Source organism: Heterocephalus glaber, unplaced genomic scaffold, assembly GCF_053883595.1.
Source record: "Heterocephalus glaber isolate CG9 unplaced genomic scaffold, H.glaber_assembly_v1.0 deba00001572, whole genome shotgun sequence".
Lineage (NCBI taxonomy): Eukaryota > Metazoa > Chordata > Mammalia > Rodentia > Bathyergidae > Heterocephalus > Heterocephalus glaber.
In genome coordinates this window covers 14481725-14500955 of record NW_028258357.1, presented here as the reverse complement: position 1 = coordinate 14500955, position 19231 = coordinate 14481725, and the positions used below count along the sequence as shown (strand labels likewise).

General features: G+C 39.7%; 1 protein-coding gene across 3 annotated transcripts in view; it reads right to left on the bottom strand.

Moving 5' to 3' along the window:
• Window positions 1–6495: 6495 nt before the first annotated feature.
• Window positions 6496–19231, bottom strand: part of Elk3 (ETS transcription factor ELK3) — a 55326-nt gene continuing 42590 nt past the window's right edge. For 2 of the 3 annotated variants that reach the window (XR_205262.3, XM_004844904.3), the window contains 2 exons: window positions 14725–14847; window positions 6496–9212 (listed from right to left, as the gene is read on the bottom strand). Coding sequence is in view for 2 of the 3 variants with exons in the window: in XM_004844904.3 (XP_004844961.2) it covers window positions 9114–9212; window positions 14725–14847 (222 nt within the window). In the remaining variant the exon portion in view is untranslated. The remainder of the gene's footprint in view (window positions 9213–14724; window positions 14848–19231) is intronic. The other variant, XM_021258447.2, reaches the window with a different exon arrangement.

Below are 19231 nucleotides of genomic sequence, written 5' to 3'. Positions count from 1 at the left end.
ATTATTCATTCTAATAAGTGTAAAGTGCTATTTCATTACAGTTTTGATTTACATTTACCTAATGATTAGTGATGAGCATCCTTTCATATGTTTTTGTTTTTCCTTTGTTTATTTGCACTGAAGAAAAGTCTATTCAAATACTTTGCTGATTTTAAAAATAGGTTTGTCTTTTTTCTTGTTATATTAGAAGAGCTCCCTATGGATTCTAGATATTATACCTTTATAAGATATGTTATTTGCAATTATTCCCTCCCATTCTGTGGGTTGTTTTTCACTTTCTTGAAACTGGGTTTTGTTTTGGTTTTTGGTTCTTTGAGACAAGGTCTCACTCTGTAGTTCAGGCTGGCCTTGAACTCACTGTGTAGCCCATGCTGGCCTCGAATTCACGGCAATTCTCCCGCCTCTGCCTCCAAGTGCTGAGATTATAGGTGTGTGCCACCATGCCTGGCTAAAAGTGTTCTTTTGATGTATATAAATTTTAATTTAAAAAAATCTAAGTCAGTTTTTTATTTTGTTATTTTGTTGCCTGTGCTTTTGGTGTTATATCAGAGAAACTATTGGCAGGTCTCTTAAGATTGTAAATATCGGCCCCTATATTTTCTTTTAAGGTTTTTATAGTTTTAGCTTCTAGAGTTAGGGCATAAACCCATTTTGGAGTTAATTTTTGTATATGGTGTAAGGGAAGAGTCCAGCTTCGTTCTTTTGTATTCTAATACCCATTTTTTTCCCAGCACCATTTGTCAAAAAGACTGCCCTTTCCCTATTGACTGGTCTTGTCAAAAATCACTTAGGGTTAATTTCTGGACTCCTAGCTCTACTCCATTAGTCTGTATATCTGTATGTCTATCCATGTAGATAGTACCATAATGTTTTGATTACTGTAACTTTTTAGTAAGTTTGAAATCAAAATGTGGGTTCTCCAACTTTGTTCTTTTTCAGGATTGTTTTGGTTATTAAGGATCTTTTGAAATTCCACGTGGATTATAGAATGTATTTTCTATTTCTGCAAAACAGAAAACAAAAAACAACCTTTTTCTCCATCAGTTGGGATAATCATGTTGTTTTCTTCACTCTGTTAATATGTACTGCCTTGATTTTCACATATTAAACCACATGTGGGCATTCCTGGAGAAAATCTTACTTGGTTTTGTTATGAAATGATTGGGTATTCATTATTGATACACTTGGAACCAGAAGTATTTCAGAGTTTTCTGAATTTTGGAACATTTGCATAGACTTTATTAGTTGAGCATTCCTATTCCAAAAGTTTGAAATCTTAAATTCTTGGATTTTCAGATTAGGGACGCCCAATGTATAACTTCTAATATGCTGCCAAATTCAATTTGTTAATATCTTGTTGAGGATGTTTGCCTAGATTCTTAAGGTATTTGGCCTGTATATTCTTTTCTTGTAGTATCTTTGTCTAGCTTTGGTATCAGGGTATTGCTGGCATCATAGAATAAGCCAGGGAAATGTTCTTTTCACGTCAGTTTTTAGAATAGTTTGAGGTTTGACATTCATTCTTCTTGAAAGATTTGTTAAAATTCACCAGTGAGGTTATCTGGTCCAAGGTTTTTATTGGTTAAGAGATACTGATTAATGTTAACAATCGCCTGACTTGTTACAGTTTTTTTTTCAGATTTTTATTTCTTCTTGGGTCCGTTTTGGTAGTTGGTATGTTTCTTGGAATTTATTCAGTACATTGGTTGTATCCAGTTTGTCATACAGTTGTTCATAGCATGCTCTTATAATCCTGTTTTTTCTGTATATTCAGTAGTAATGTTTTCACTGTCATTTTCTGAGTTTAATAAGCCAAGTCTCCTCCCCCACACACACACATCAGTCTTGCCCAGTTTTACCAGCTTTGTTAATCTAATAAAAGAACCAACTTTTGATTTTGTTGACTTTTTCTTTTATCTGTACTCTAATATTTCTTTCCTTCTCTTAGCTTTGGATTTGGAGTTTTTCTTTTTTCTCTTCCCTAAGATATATCATTAGTTTATTAATTTGACATCTTTTTCTTTCAGTGTAGACTTCTGAAGCTATAATTCTCTCACCCTTGTTTTCAGTATATCCCATAAGTGTAGATATATTGTGTTTTTGTTTTCATTTGTTATAAGGTATTTTCTAATATTTACTGTGATGTGTGTGTTGCTTAATTTCCACATATTTGCATTTTCTGATTTCATTCCATTGTGGTAGGAAAAGAGTATATGGTTTCAGATTTTTGAAAATTATTAAGATTTGTTCTGTGCCATAACATGGTATGTCCTGGGAAGTGTTTCATGTGCACTTGAGGGGAATTTCTCATTCTGAGAAGATTGTGGTTGGATGAAGGATATTTTACATGGCTCTTGTGTCTAATTGGTTTATAGTGATCAGTGCTTCTATTTATTGATTGATCTTCTGTCTGGTTTTTCTGCTCACTATTGAAGCACAGCATTGAAATCTGCAGCTACTATTATAGAATTGGTGCTCCTTTCAGTTCTGTCAGTGTTTGCTTTCTGTTTAGAAACTCTGATATTGGCCACATAAGTATTTGACATTGTTATAGCTTCTTTGTGGATTGAACCCTTCATGTCCTGTAACTTCACACTAGCTCAGTCCATTTTCTCTGGCAGAAACATGGCCAGCCTCTATCTCTATTTGATGCTATTTGAATGATAATATCTTCTTCCTTCCTTAAACTTTGAACTTCTTTGTGTATCTACAGTGAGTCTTTTATACATAGCATATTTATGAACCGTATTTTTTAAATCCATTCTGTCAGTCTCTGCCTTTTAATCTGGAAACTTTAAACCATTTATTTTTAAAGTAATTACTGATAAGGAAGCATTTCTGCCAATTAGCTATTTGTTTTCTTTATGTCTTACATGCTTTTTTTTTTTTTTCTAATATTGCTGTTTTATATTTGTTTCTTTGTAGCATATGATTTTAATTCTCTTCTTTCCTGTATATTTCCCACCTGTTTGGGGTGTTGTTGTTAACATATATGTAGTACTGAGGGGCCCAGGCCCTCACAGTGAGTTACATCCCCACCCTTTTTTATTTTCAATCTGTATGATTTTTTATTTTTAATTTATTTTAAATTTTTATTATCCACAACTATAATCCCATTTATTATTTTAATGTCAGTGGTACTGTTTTTAAAATATTCTAATCTTGATTCTTAAATTATTTCTCTTTAACAAGTTCATTATATCAAAAAACATGTTAAGTAGTAATCCAAGCTTATAACTGAAAAATTTGAACACCTACATATGTACAGACTTGAAGTCTCTAAAACTGGAATTTTCTGACACTTAAGTTCAGGTTCTGGGTTCAGTTACATAGGTGGGGTTTTACATTAGTCATCATCATTCTTAGCTGAAGTCAATAATTTGTTACTGACCTAGAAAACCACTGAAATTACACCACACCACCACCACCACCACCACCACCACACCACCCCCGCCTTTTTCCCTGAGACAGAGTCTAACTATGTAGTTCACACTCCCTTTTAACTCACTATGTAGCCCAGGCTGGCCTTGAACTGGAGATCCTCCTGCCTCAGCCTCCTGATTGCTGGGATTATAGGTGTGCACTAACATGCCTGACGTCACCAATTTTCTATCTAACCAAAACAGGAAGAATACACCCAAGTTACTGATGATAAGTCTGATTGAATTACAAAGGAACATACAATTTCGATCTATAATGAAGGGAAACACTCTTAATTGATAGGAAAAGTCAACTTATTGGAAAAACTAGTATTTCTGGAAGGCTACCACTTCAGAGAGCTTAATTCAAGCCTTGTTAAACAGAGGGTTTGAGGGTAGATGTGCAGGTGTACATTTGTGACAGGGAGACAGAAAGGTGGATGAGACTAGGATAGGAGCCAGGATGGCTGCCCCTGCTGCTTTCTCCTGCCTCAGCCTCCTGCGGAGATGCAGAGGTGCCTGGAACGCCCCATAAAGTTGAGCATGGAGACGTGGCTAGTGATCATCTGGATGACACAGCACCTTCAGAAGGTGAGGAAAGCTCAGCGTCTGCCCGTGGTCCTTTTCTTCCAAGAGGACAGCTCCACTGGGCTCTGGGCGAGACCTAGAGGCTCACTGAACACGGCCTTGGGACTTGTGCTCTGCCACAGAAGCCTCTGCCTTCTCTCCAGCTGCATTGACAGATGTTCCCATCCTATATCTTGTCTTGTCATTTCCTCTCTCGGGTATGTTGAGAATGAGGTTGTCAGGTGATGAATGGATAACTCAGTGACGTTGCAGACCTTGTGGTTCATCGCTGGGCAATGGCCATACCCGCTGTGCTAGGCACTGAAAATCAGCCAAAGATTACTACTGGGGTCCAGTCCAGCCATTTCCTCTACCACAGACTGCTCGGTCCCTCCCTCACTACGCCTCAGTTATCTGGACACCTCCTCCTTGCTTTTGTATTTGTACTCTGTTGCTTGCATTTCTTCATTCCTCTCTCATATGCCAGTGATTCAAGGCTTTGTTCTCAGTCAGGGTGACTCCAAACATACTGATCTTGAGTTTCTCAAGTGTTTTTCTCCCACCTCTTTTGGGTGTTGTTGTTGTTAGATGTATGCAGTACTGGCGACTGAACCCAGGCCCTCTCACTGAGCTACACACCCAGCCCTTTTTATTTTGTAATTCTAGATGTCTTGCTAAATTGCCCTACAAGTATGCACCACTGCAGCCAGCTTCACCTGTTTTTGAAACGTCTTTCTCTGCTTGCTCTTTTCTTGTTTCCCTCTTCTCTTTGCTACTCTTACTCATTCTTCAGGTCTCAGCTATTTCTTCCCAAAGGCCTTCTATGCCCTTTACCCCACCCTGCTACAGATAGGGTTTTGTATCCTGCTCTTTCACTCTCTCCTTCCGGTAGCATCCTCATACTTAACCCTGGAGCAACACTTAATCATTGTTTTTTCCCTCACTAATCTATAAGCCCTATGAAGGTAGGGATTATGTCTCCTCATCTCTGTCCTTATTACCTGAAACATCTTAGGGAATTAGTGATATTTGTTGACCGAATTAAGACTCATACATTTAAAAAAAAAAAAAAAAAAGGACTCATACGTGAAGAAATTCCTAGTTGTAAGTAAAAATGGTCAGTTATGTAATACTAACTTGGACTTGTCTGTTCTTTCTAAATCAACCAAAGACAAATATAGGACTCAAAAGGGTTATGGCAATAGGAAATAAAAACCTAACCCATAATCAAGCTCTTGTCACCCCCATCCACCCACACACCCCCAGGAGTAGAACTGGGGATAAGAAAGGCAGGCCAGGAAGAGTCTGCATGGGGCCGGCTTTGCAACAGCTGAGGATCTGCTCTCCCAGAAAACAAGGTACAGGGAACATATATTTGAAGGTTACATGTGGCAGATACTGTCCTATGAGAACATGTAGTACTGTTAAGTTAACCTTAGCCTTTATAAATAAAGCGTTGAGTTTGAAATCTGGCCCTCTACAACCTTGAGCCAGTTACTTAAACACCCTGAGTCTCCATTTCCTCATCTGTAGAGTGGCACGTAGTAGGTACTTCACTCCTCCTGAAAAGGAGGACTGAATAACCCATGTAAGAAGCTAAGAGCAGTGCCTGCTATGTTAGAGATAGTTGCTTTCATTAACTGAAGTTCTGTCATCTGCTGAAATACAGATGAGTCTTTGGGACCTGACTCACCTAGGAGAAGGTAGTAGAGCATAATATATGCCTTAGTGTGAATCCTGAAGGTGTACAGGCCCACACAGCATGATAAAAGGGTGTGTGGCGGGGATGCCTTTCGGTATTTAAAGGACATTTCATAGAACTGAGTCGAGTTGTTAAGTATAAAACAGGATCAAATATATCTTACTTTTTTGAGGAAAACGAACATTTCTGAAGTGGTACATGGGACGTTGTTGATTTTCAAATATTTCAAGAAGTGAATGATTTCCTGTCACTCCGACAAGTATGTTACAACTGCACATATACAACTATGAGATCTGTGACTCTTTGGGCACAGTATTGGCACTGAACCTGTCAATCATCATCTCCATCAGCTCTCCCTTCCTCCCCTCCCTGCACACACCTCAGTCCCCACTATATCAAGCCCAGGTGGAGCTTGCATTGCACTCACCCATAACAACCAGAGCCAGGTCAGCCTGGGGGTGAGCCCTGAGGAAGTAATAAGCTTTGTCACCAAGGCTAGCAGTTCCTCGTCCCCTTTGTCAACAAAATGGCTGAAAGGAAAAGGGGTAATCTGGTTTCCCCCTCCTGTTCACTTCTCATTGCATTGTAACTGACAGAATCTAAGATTTAAAAGATGAGGGAATCACTTTTCAAACTCATTCCACTCTGCCTGCAGTTCAGCTTCAGTAATTCATCTCTATACCCGTAACTGAAAGCATTTTTAACATGCCTACTTAAGGGTAGGTGACGAGACACATTTTCCACCTGGTTTCCATAAGAAAAAGTGAAATTTGGAAATGGGAAATAAACCAACTCACTTGCCTCTGAAACACTTTTATCACAAAGTATTTATTAAACAAAAATAGTATTACAGTAAAAATGATACATATATGAAAGTGAATGAAAATTTGCAGTAATAGAAAAGATGTGTACAAAGAGACCAACATTCAGGTTATATAGTTCTAACACACCTTAGCTGCTGTATCAGTATAATGCTGATCAAGCAAACAAAAGAGAAGTTAATGTTTTTTGGAACCTAACACACACACACGCACATACACACACACAAGGCAAAGCTGTAAGAGTTATTCTTCAATACCTCCAGTTTTTACATTACAGCAAATATTCTGATCCATTAAAAAAACTGATGCTTTTTCATTTCTAATAAATGGATCTAGAGTATATGTTAAGCACAGTATTTTGGGGGAAAGAAAATAATCAGATTTGTAGTCATTGGGTATTTCCAAACAATGACATTTTTAAACTATATAAAAAATAGTTTTCATTGAAATTCTTGCACATTAACTTCCTTTAGTTCCTTTATAAGAATCTTGCGTTTTGGATGTGCTCATTTGTTTCTTTACCTAACAGAATTTTGGGCCAGAAGTTACTTACAGCTAGGCTTCAGGGAGCAAGGGAGCCAGGGACCATCATTGGCCCCTGCCATTGCTGTGTGACAGGAGCTGTATGGCCCTGCGCTACTCCCTGCTGCTTCTGGGCACTTGGAACCAGGTAGGGGACCTTTCTCAAAGGGCCCCTCTAGCTCTGACATCTCCATTCTGTAATTACCAGTTCCTTTGTTTGAACCAGCTTCTTTGTTCTAGTACAAAATTATTACCCTGTGAGCGAGTGACATAGTTGTCTATTTGTAGATTTTGAAACCACTCCCATGACTATAGTCAGAAGTGTACTGGAGTGTTTGACACACATATCCAATTATAGAGGTTCAATTCCAATAGAAAATCTTAAGTATTTAAACATAATTTTTAGGAAAACTCAAGAAATTTGTTTTCATAATCTTTTTCATTAATCCTTGCCTTTTAAATGGGTTTTTTTTTGGGGGGGGGATCAATTAGTCATACTTCAAATTGATTTGTTATAGTTAAGGATTATAGTTAACCTAGTTTTGTTTGTTTGATTTTTTGAGACAGGGTCTCGCTTTGTAGTTCAGGCTGCCCCTGGACTCACTATGTAGCCCAGGCTGGCCTCGAACTCACTTCGATCCTCCTGCCTCTGCCTCCCCAAGTGCTGGAATTACAGGCATCCACCACCATGACCAGCAGTTAACCTAGTTTTGAATTTAAAGCACCGGGCACTTTCTAGCTCCCCTGTCTTAATTTGGGCCTTTCCTATTTCATGTACAGGTGGCACCTCTGAAGTGATACCTACTGATTTTTTTAAAGAACAAAAATGTTTCTATTATTACTGTTCTAAACTACACTACACAAAAGAATTTACTGCAGAGTGCTCCAAACTGTTAATCCTTTCAATTTCACCATTATGAGGTTCCTGAAGAATTTTTCTTTTATCAGGTTTCCTTCATTCTCACCATAAATTTAGTAAGTGTGTAAAACAGTGCATCCTGTTCCAGGCTTCAGGCAAACCCTCTGATACCTCTAGTTCTGTATTTGTGATACAGTGCATTTTTGATCCATCAAAAATTGTGAAAGCCTATACATACAAAAATTACTAGTATGACAAACTCTCTTCTTCGTTGAAATTTATCACCAGTCTGGGCCTCTTGCAAAACACTAGATTTTTAAAATATTAAACTTCTAGGGATTTAGAGAAACTCTAACTCCCACTGACACAGTAAATATATCAGATGAGTATAGTTTTTTATGGAAAATAGGGAGGTCAGGGCTAATTTTTTAAAATAAGAATATGCTAACCTAGGAAGTATTCGGGGGGTTTAGATGATATGGACTTGTAGCTTTTAGTTAGGATAAACAGTTAAAAGACTAGCCTTTTAAAGTTCATTTTTTGAAAATGCACTTTAGAACATTTTCATTTGTGAAGATTTATTGTCTAAATATGGCTTATTTTTATAAAAACATTACTTGGACATTACATTTACTGAATTTCAGTTCAAAAGAGGTTCTAAGGCAATTCTACAATTGAAAGCAAAGAAGAAAAAGTGATATGACTATGCTTTCATATTTTGCCTACTTGTGAAAAATAATGAAGTTCTACTAGAGATCTGTTCAATACTAATTTTTCTTTCAAACATTTTCTCTTAATACTAAAAATATATAAGTCATTTACATAAAAGTAAATGCAAAGGAAGGCACAGCTGGTTATAGTGTATGTAAGCACAGTTTAGCATATGCAGAATTAAAGAAAAAAGCTTCACATCCTTATTAGTTATATTGGAAACATTAAGAAAAGTTCTTCACTGTCAACAGTGTTCAACACTTAAGAGCTAAGAGGATATAAAACAAAAACATTAAAATTCACTTAATGCAAAACAGATTTTCATATATACTTGAATATATAAAAAACAGATTTTAAAATGCTAACATAAATCTAGACTATCCATGTTATGAAAAGTGCAAACCAAATTAACAGAGGGTTTCACAATGTCCTTCTCATGACACAGGTAAACTAGCCCATGGGGACAGATTTGATTCATCAGTTAATGAGTCCTTCGTGGTAGCCAGGCGTCATCAGGATTTCTGAGAGCTCGAGGAGAGCAGTACTGGAGAAGCAGCTCTGTCCAGCCCGGGGATTGGCACCGGCATGTGGCCACTGAGCAGTGTGGGGAACTGTAGGTGACAAGAGAGTATGAAGATCAGCACTGTAAATCCACTGGGAAGAACTTGGGTTCCTCACATTTCTAGAGAGCTCACAGTAGTTCAATCCTCTCACTGCCTCTGTGATGGGGGTCAGCTGCCAGTCTGTTTTACAGAATAGCTGCAAGCCACTAGAGCAAACAGAGGGGCAGCCCAGAAAACATCCCTAGTCTTTCTACATGCATAGCCTACTAGAAAAAAATTCTAAAGCATGCTGTTTTTAAATGTTACAAGCTATTTAGAATTCTGATTTGCATTGAGAAAAAAATTTTGAAAATTAGCCTCTATGTGATTCTAATTTCCAACCCTGTATTTTGAAATTTGCCATCAGTTTTCCCAAGTACTATAAAGATGCTTCTCAATAACTATTAAAAATTAGGAATGTTTTTATCTTTAAAAACAAATTTTAAATGGAAAGAATATGTTTATTTTGGAGTTGAAAAAATATTTTCTTTGATAATAATATCAATCTGAACAGACCACCCACTGGTGAAAAGATTAATGTCTGTGTGGTTGGCAGACTGAGATGACAAAAGAGCAGGTATAAAGGTGTATGCTTTGATGACAAGTTTCAGGTCTGAAGCGCGTGTCAGCCATGCTCCCAGCTGAGCAGGACTAAGGCCTCCTTGTAAAGGACAACTGCCTGCAACTAGATTTTTTTCACTGGCTACGATGATACGTGTCAAAATTTCCTAGGCTGTCTTCTAGCTTAATTCCTATTTAGGTCACGTTAAGTTAAATATTAAACATCAGCACCAAATGTCAAACTACTTAGCCTGGAACAGGTTAGAAAGTACAACAAATATTTGTAGAACAAATAAATATATTTTTGCAATTTTCAAACTATTTCAATAACTTACATTTAGTGCCTTATTGTTTATCAAGGGCTATCTTGCTGTCTAGCAGCTATGAAGTAAGTTTTCTTATTCCCATTTCACAAATGAGCAAACAGTTCAAATAAGTTCTGATTAGCCAAAGATCACAGCTAATAAGCAGCAAAAACAAGTTTGAATCTCTGATTGAAATCATTCTGTACTAAACTGCCCAACTTTCTTAGTAGTGTTTCAGTTTCTTTAATAGTCATTGGCATAGTCAAGGTTTTGTTTCTTTCTGGCACTGTGAAATTTTTGTTTCTTATGGAATTTTATCCACTGCAACTATTTATATATGGTTTATGTACTTGTACGTAAGCCCGTGTTTGCTCCCACTGAGAGTGAACACCAGAAGAATTCAAGCAGGTGTTGAATTTTCATTCTTTCACAGAGTGTATCTTCTCCTTTTCTTGGCTTTTCCATCTTATTGGTTCCTTCAAAAGAATCAGTGTTGGTTTTGTTAGTCTTCTCTGTGTTTTAAGATATTACTGATTTCTGCCCTGGCTCTTCAGTCGGTGGTCATGGGCCCTTCATTAGCCTGGCTCTCTGGGGTGTGTCTTAGGCATCTTTGCTGGCTCTTCTCCCACTACAGCTCTTAAATTGCATCCCTCCTCCAACTTTTGTCCTCTGCCTTCTTTTCTCCAGTATTGTATCTGGTCTTGACAGCCATTTTCATCTTTGATGTCCCCAACCAGTGCTTCTTCCCCACAAAACCTGTCCTCCCTGGTGCTTTCTCTAAGTCAGTGACAGTGGTGGCTAGGAATACAAACTACACTTGAAAGGGGCCTCCACCACTTCTTAGTGCAATCTTGGGCAACTGGGCAGCCTCTCTGTGCCTTAGTTTTCTCGTCTTTAAAACAGAACTACTGGGAGCACTAAATGGGAGGCCACAAAAAGTAGTTTAAAATTGTCTGGTACCCAGCATATCCTCAGTCAATGGTAACTACTGTTATTAATAGCATTTCCCATCTTTAACCAGTTATCTTTGCCTTTTCCTAATTTTTACTATTCCTTACTTCTCCAGCCTAACTCGAAGTCTTCTTCTTAGTCTTATTTCTGACATATCTTCTAAATATGTTTCCTGTGTCCCTCTTCTAATCTAAAACATGACTGTCCCTTCAGTATTTGAAGTGTAGTAATTTTCTCTTCCTTCTCTACTTTTTCATTCCTTTCCCCACACGGACAGCAGTGTGGGGAGATCTCCTCCTCTTACCTCTAGTATACAAAGCTTTAAGGACACTAAACAACAGATTAAAAGGAGGGTCCTGAGCACACTTTCCAAGGCCCACAGCTGCTTTTCCGAACTAATCTATCCCAGTCTCTTCCTGAACAGACCTCCATATTCAGACTGACCAGATCTATCAGGTACTAAACTATGCTGTCCTCTTATCAAAATCCAGTCCCCAGCTAGTAAAAGCTATTCTGTCCCTGGGATTCCTGCGGCACTTTGTTTTACTCTTCTGTTCAGGTATTTTGTATCTCCTACAGTCCCTCCCACAGAGCACCGCAAATATTTGCTGGGTTAGATTTGTTGAACTAAAAATTAACACTTTCTCAATTGAAAACTTAATTAGCTCTACCTTCAAAAGTTGGAGTGGTACAGACATCCTATAGATAAGCTCAAAATGTCAAACTATCTGGTTGAAACAGACATTTCACTTTTATTGATACATCAAGGTTGTATATTTACACTTGGTACAATGTCTTTGGCACCTCTCTTATTTACTAAGGTATTTCTTAGGTAGAAAACACACTGCTTCCAGAGAGCGTAGCATCTTCTCGTCTTCTCGCTCCTTCTTCAAAACTCTTCAATATCAGCTATAACCTACTACAACAATTTTATCAGAGGGTGTTCTGGGCAGAATTCCTCACCTCTGCACTGTTACCATATGAATTACGATCTACCTTTCTAAAGATCACAGCAGGAAACTTGACCACATAACTGAAAATTTGCTGTAACCCAAGTCTTATTTTTTTTCCTTCTACCAACATGTAGCATATGTGACAGATCTGTTATTTTGAAATAAAATTATTTTTATTCGTTTAAGAAGGACACAATAGTAACTTGAATTCTGAAAATCAGTTGTAATGTCTAGTCTTAAAAATCAGAAAATCTTATTCCTCTTACTGTGTTGTTTTTAAGTGTTGTTGTTTACCATATTAAAAAACTTCTGGGGCTGGGGATTTAGCTGTGGTTCTGCCGCCTGCCTCGCAAACGTAAGGTCCCAAGTTCAATATCCGGTACCAAAAGAAAAAAACAAAAAACAAAAAAACTCCTGCCTTCCACTTTCACCATACTCATCTGCTCTTTCTCATAGGAAGAGTAACAGTGTTTTAAAAGGTTGACAGTGTTTCCCTTAGACTCATAGATCCAACCACAAAAAGAAGGCCCCCAACTATGCACACTGCTAGCCATCCAGACCCGGTCTTATCCTCCCCCAGTCCCCTGTTATATTTTCAGCGGCTCCAAGAGAGACCAGATCTCTTTGGTGAAATTAAAATTGAAACTCTAAGCAGGTAGCCCTTAAATACAGTAATTTATTCTAAATGTAAATTAGGAACCACTCACTGGTCTGCAGTGGTTCTCAAAATATGGTTCCTGAACCAGGGTCACCACTAGGAACTTCAGTGAACTTTGGATCAGATCCTACCCAAGAACTAATGAACCAGAATGTCTGGGGGTGGACCCTAGCAATCTATTTTAACACATCATCCCAGTGATTCTGTGGCATGCTAACTTTGAGAACCACTGCCAATGCACTTGGCCCAACTCCCAAAAACCCTAATAATGTATAGAATCACTGCGGCCATGAGCCATACTTACTGTTGGGAATACTGGACTAGACAAATGGAGTATAATTCCAATAGCTCCCCATGGCTTTCCTAAGAAGATACCAAGCTCTGCACCAATCAGGTGGCAGAATTCCCAATAAAGAGGGAGGTGAAAAGCAATCAGTTATTCACAGATACCTGTTACAGAAGCTCCGTGTCAGAGTCTAGATGTGCACAGCTTTGCAGTCCTGTCCCAAGGAGCTTACTGTAGCCATACAATATCTTTCTACTCTACTTACTAGAATACTGCCACTCTGATCTTCAGACTTTCAAGAAATGAGGTCTTTTATCTCCTCTCCAAAGCATCAGTATTCCTATTCTAAAGCTTTTCAAATACTACATCTGCTTGTTGCTTTTTGCAGACTGTCTAGTTTTTGCTTCCCTGCTCAAGTTAAACAGTGTTAAAAATCAGCATGTTGGCTGTGGATGACCACAACTCCATTTCTCGTGATGGGAATAAGGACCAGGGAAGAGAATGAAGCCTGATTACTCCAGAGATATAGTCCCATCGTGACACCTCACCCCAGCCCCACTAGGAAACCAGAGAAACAAGATAGCAATGAAAACCTTTTTAGCACCACCATTGCTCCAGTGAGATCCTAAATCCCAGCCTGTCCACATGCTCCGGCACAGAGCAGGTACTGAGCAAATACCTTGACAAGCAAAACAACCAACTCAGAAGACACAGAGACTTGATCTTTAACAACACTTACCTTTTGTTGACCTCTCAGCACAAATTCTTTGATATGCTTTCCTTTTGACTGTCACCAGTAATTCCTAACATCATTTGTGTCCCAAGCAGTGTGCTGGATGCTGGGAGACAGCACAGTGGACAGGATACAGTTCAAGTCTCTTGAGGAGCCACAGCCTAGAGTTTGCCCGATCTCCGGGCAGTCATGATAAAAAGTGCTAAATGCAAATACAAGTGGGGAACAAAAGAACTGCAGCTGGCTTGAGGTGAGCCCCACTAGGGGCCTGGAATGCAAGGCAATTGAGACAAAGCAGAATTAGCTGGAGAGGGAGTTTGCTTCATTCCTGTCCTGCTTAGGTTGGTGAGCAACAATCTTTGGGTCTTGCTATCACATGATAGCAAGCGATGCTACCGCAAGATCCAGCACATGAATGAATAATGAATGTGTTCACCTAACAGAGTTCTGCAGGATAAAATAGCTAAATCTTCATTATTTTTTAACCGTATGCCCTGAATACTTTTTTTTTTTTAAGAGAACAAGAAAATTTGATTATGACTTGTAGAATTATGCGGGAAACTTTTTCAATCCCAGCATGGAGAAATTGTTCACTATTTTTATTTTTCATTTTACTTTGACTGAATAACATGTATGAATTGCAATACACTGCCTAACTGGATTAACATTTTAAAGTTAAAAAGCTTTTATAAAAAATATTTTTTCAAGTTTCATCTTTTCCTTAATAAATTTCCAGTTTTCATAATCAAATGAAAATATCCAGAACACTTAAAGAACTAATTGCCTGGTGTAGTGGTACACACCTGGAAGGCCGAGGCAGGGGGACTGACAACTTAAAAGAGACCACATCTCAACAAAACAAATTTAAAAAGACCTAACTGTTTCATTTATGAATATGAGAGGAGTACTCCATTTCTGCCCCAATACAAGCATCTTTCTGTGAAACGGCGGGCATCCCCATTCATAGGAGTCCTGTAAACTTAACATATTAACCAAATACGTGGCATGAACCATCTGAGCCTTTGCAGGATTTAGGGAAAAGACCCCCCTGAAAGTGCATCTCCCAACGCTCACCTGGAACAGCGTGTTTGGCCCTTGCAGCCTGGCAGGACTCAGTGGAGCAACTGGACTAAGGCTGCTCCAGAAATGTATGCTCGAGAGCAGTGGACTTGGGGTCAGAAGCAATCCATTTGGTGTCTGGGAAACAGAGCAGACAGACAGATCTTGACAGAGGTTCTCCCAACTCCGCAGAGATCAACAGGGAGCCCCCATCTCAGGAAAACCAAGGCTGGGACCAGTTTCATTTTAATTAATTTTCTTCAGTGCTAATTCTATTAGCAGTATACTAAGGAAAGGGGTTTTCATGAGTTACCTTTCCTAAAACATTCTGATGGGAAACTCAAGTTAGTAGCAACTTTTGACAAATGGTTCCTTTAACTCACCCCCCCCTTCTCCCATGTAGTGTACATGCCAAACAAGTTCCTATAAAGGGACTTACTTTCTTATCTAATTATTTTTCTAAAATGGACATTTATTAGGTGACAAGGGCAGGCACACACTTCTGTTTTTTGTGTGTTTTTTTTACACTTTTCAATTTTTCAATTTCATTTATTTTATTTATTTACACTTGTTTTTAAATGCCCTCTCAAGCTTCACTTCATTATCAAGGGCCTGTTAATAGTTGAGGATGCTGGTAAAATATACTATGGTGGCTTCCTGAGAAGCTCTGAGCTGGGCTTTCCAGATTTCGCTGCAGATGTGAGCTGAGAATTCATCTTCCTGTCATGGGAACAGGGTTCTTTCTCGTCGGATTAGGTGTGAAGCCAGCTCTCTGGGTTTCCTTGGACAATGCCAAGGCCTACACTGGCATGCACACACCCAGCGGGAGTCCTGGCCCACATGCCAGCCAGAAGGCAGAAGAAACAACTCGCTCCAACTGTAAATCTGCACAGCTTTTATGCTCAGCAGAGGCAAACTCCCTGGCCCAGGGAGTTTTGCACCTTTGGCGACTGGAAGGGAGCCCCTTGGTGGATCTGTGATGTCAATGAGGTGCTTTGTGTAAGAACCACGGCAAAGGCACCAGCATTTCAGACTGCATCATGGTGGATGCTCAAGCATTATTTTTCCCCAGGATTGGCCTCAGTAGCTTCATTAACTATCAAGAGTATTTGGGCTTAAACCTATTCTGAAAGGTCTGCTCTCTTCAGGGAAATGGAGAGAAACATCCAAAGGTCTTCCAACTGGAAAGTGCTGAAAGGTAAACAAATTTATACCAAATTACTTGAGTCTTCAGTTCCACGGCATTTCCTACATACTAAATGACCTATAAGGTTCCTGGGATACATATGTATTTGAATAAACCCTCCACTTGTTGTCGTCCAGGTAGTTTAACATAGGTGCCAGGCCCATCTGACTTCATGGTTAAGGATTAGCAGCTCAGCATGAGATCTGCCAGGCCTCCAGGCTCAGAAACACTACTTACTAGCTAGGTGACCTCAGGAAAACTACCTAACCTCTCTATGCCTCAATTTCCCAATCTGTAAAATGGGGAGACTAAAAAATGCCCGTTTCAGGGTTGCCGAGAGATTACATAAGATGATGCTCTGACCCTCTTACGGTGTGCCTGGCCCACAGAAATGTGCAACAAGTATTAGAAACTAGATACACTCTACCTGATAAATGTTGTTGAACAAATTAGTCATTAACTATAAGTGTACCTAACATACTAAATACAGTTCATCTATTCATGGGAGAAACTCTCAACTGTACATAAAAAAGTACTGAATGGCCCAAGACAGATGGACTCAGCTGAGTCAGCCTTACTTTCCAGTTCCACTTAGTTGTGTTAGGCTCAAATCCACAGACTCCGGTGAGCTGAGAACTCATATCTGGAGCCAGGTTCCAACTAACATTTAAAAGCCAGTGAAGGCTTCTCAGTGTCTAAAGAGACAATCATCTTTGCCACAAAACACAGCTACGATTCTCTTATCCTGGGCCATAAATACACACCCTTTCCTTTTTAATCCTCCAGGCCATATGTATGATTTAGAATTTGGATTTCCATAGTCTAAAATTTGTACCCATATCTGGATTTGAGATGTTTGCACATTTGTTGCCCAGGGATACGGGATGTACTCAGAATACAGTGGCCTTCTGTTTCTCCTGGTTAACATGTTTGAAATGTCTTCTATAATATATGCATATAAACACTGTGAAATTACTTCATCTGCTCCTCTCCCTCCCATCCCTTACTCCTTGCAGATACGGTGGCCTTAAACAGCTATTTGGTTACTTTTTAAAGGAAAGTTCCTATAAAGGCTGCCTTGGGTTATCTTCAGAACAGTGTAAACTTCTAAAATCTCTCTCCACGAGCTTGCAGAGCCAGGCAAAGAGGGCTAAAGAATGAAGCCACAGGCAAAATCCACCCTTTCCCTCCACCTAGGTGTGCTTGTCTTAACAAATGGCCACTGGGTGCTCCCCATGCCCGGGGCTCCCAGAGAAGGAGACTCACCCGGGGGCAATGGGCATCCATTTCCAAGGAGGACTCTTTCCAGGATCTGGTCTTTGTTCTCGCCACTCAGTTCTTTTTCACTTAATACTGACTCCCCTAAGAGACTCCACATGTGAGCTCTAAGGCGAGCTGGCCTCCTCTGCTGTGCCCTTCTTCATGACCCTCTGCTGGGTCATGCTCCCTTTCTGCTTCCACCCCCCGTTACCCATTAAGATGTTACCTCCTCAAAGGAGACTTTCCCGATCTCCCGAAACCAGATGAGATGTCTCTTTTGTTGCTAAATTTTTAGAACTCTGTGTTACCATTTTTCTTCTTAACATTTAACATATTCTGCCTCGTGTTATGGTATTCTAAATATGTTCCTGATCCTCTTTCCGCAGTCTTTAAGGTGTTTGCCCATCTTTGTTTCTTCTGTAGTACTCAGCCCCTATCTACTCGATGAGATGAAACCGTGTACAAGTCTAGGTGTGTCCTGTCCCCTTGCTGGTCACTGGTTGGACATTTCCATTTGGAGTTTCCTCCCATTCAAAGTTGAATTCATCACCTCCTTTCCACATCCAGTGTTAAAGTCCCTTCTGTCCACTCTGCCACCATTTATGTAGACACCAGTACTGACTAAAGAGTGTCTGTTGAAGTGAGTTGGATAATTAGCCCTCCATCTCCTAAGGCGCTTCTCTGTGCAGGCTAGATGACCCTCGCCATGTGCCACCTGTATGCGCACGCATGCACCTTGGTATAGCACGCTCCTAAGGTCATAAAAATAGGCCCTGGTACTATTCTTTTTATGTCTTGCAAAACATTAATACAATCATTATTTGCTAACTGATCCTAACAAGGAATTTTTGCTTCACCCGACATACGACTGTAGAAGCTGTTAATTTCCTATCAAAATAGTCTGAATTCCTGGGGCATTTTTCGGGGTCCTCCAGAATTTGTAACACCCTAAATTATGTATTTCCCCATATTCTTTACTTGCTCAACCACAACCTGTAAGTTCATGAGAACAAGCACTGTATCTCTTCTGCTAACCTCTGCATCCACAGGGAGCTAGCAACTACCTAGCAATTCAGTGATTATCTCCCAAATGAATTAATTTAAAAGGATGGCCATATGTAAACTTAATTGACTAAAGAGGATATAAATGAATTACCCTACAGGAAGTAATTGCTGACTACTTGATTTGATGATTTGAGATCATGGTAAATCATTCAGCCTTTAGGAAAAAGAAAGAAAAAAATCACAATGTCTATCGAGCTGGTTGACTCACATGGATGCTAACAGAATCCATGAAAATGCCACCTTGGGGTTAAAAATGATCTCAAATAAAAGGTGACTATTAATCTCTAAAAATTCCTAGAGTTGTAATTCAAAGTAAGGCATGGTTTTAAGGACTTTAAAAGAGGAATAGACTCCCACAGAAGCTCTGGATCTTAAGAAAAAGAGGACAGAGTGCAGAGGCTCGCATAGGTGTGGGTAGGTACAGAAAGTGATGGGGAAGACCCAGGGACCAGGCAATAGACCCATGAAGGACAGAACAGGCAAGGAGAGGGATGAGGAGGGGACCCCCAGGTGGAGAGACAAGGGCAACCCATAGCTGGAGGAACCAAGAGCCTTTGCCTAGAAGGACGTCTTCTACAAAGAGCTCCTAGAAGGACATCCTCTGCCCGTAGGAGGGTCAGTGTGCAGAGAGCTCAGGAGCTGGAGCAAAGAAGAAAGCTGGGCTGCTTTTTTCCCTTGTTGAGAATAATAGCAAAAGATACAATAGATGAAAACCCACACCAGAGCTAAGTAGGATGCTCTGTGCCCCAACTGCTCACCACCCACATCGCTGTTGCTCCAGATTCCCACTTTCTGACTCTGGCTCCAAGCTGCTTCCCCAGCCACTAATAAAGGATGGAAATTTTATCATTTCAGACCTCAGCAGCTGTCTGCACTCCATTAGCACAGATCCAGCCGCTGCTAACAAAACACCCTGGGGCACACACAAGACTCCCCGCGCCACACACATCCGAATCCAGCGTCTTCCGCAGCACAAGTAAGATGAACACGGGTCTTGCAGAAACAAGGGAA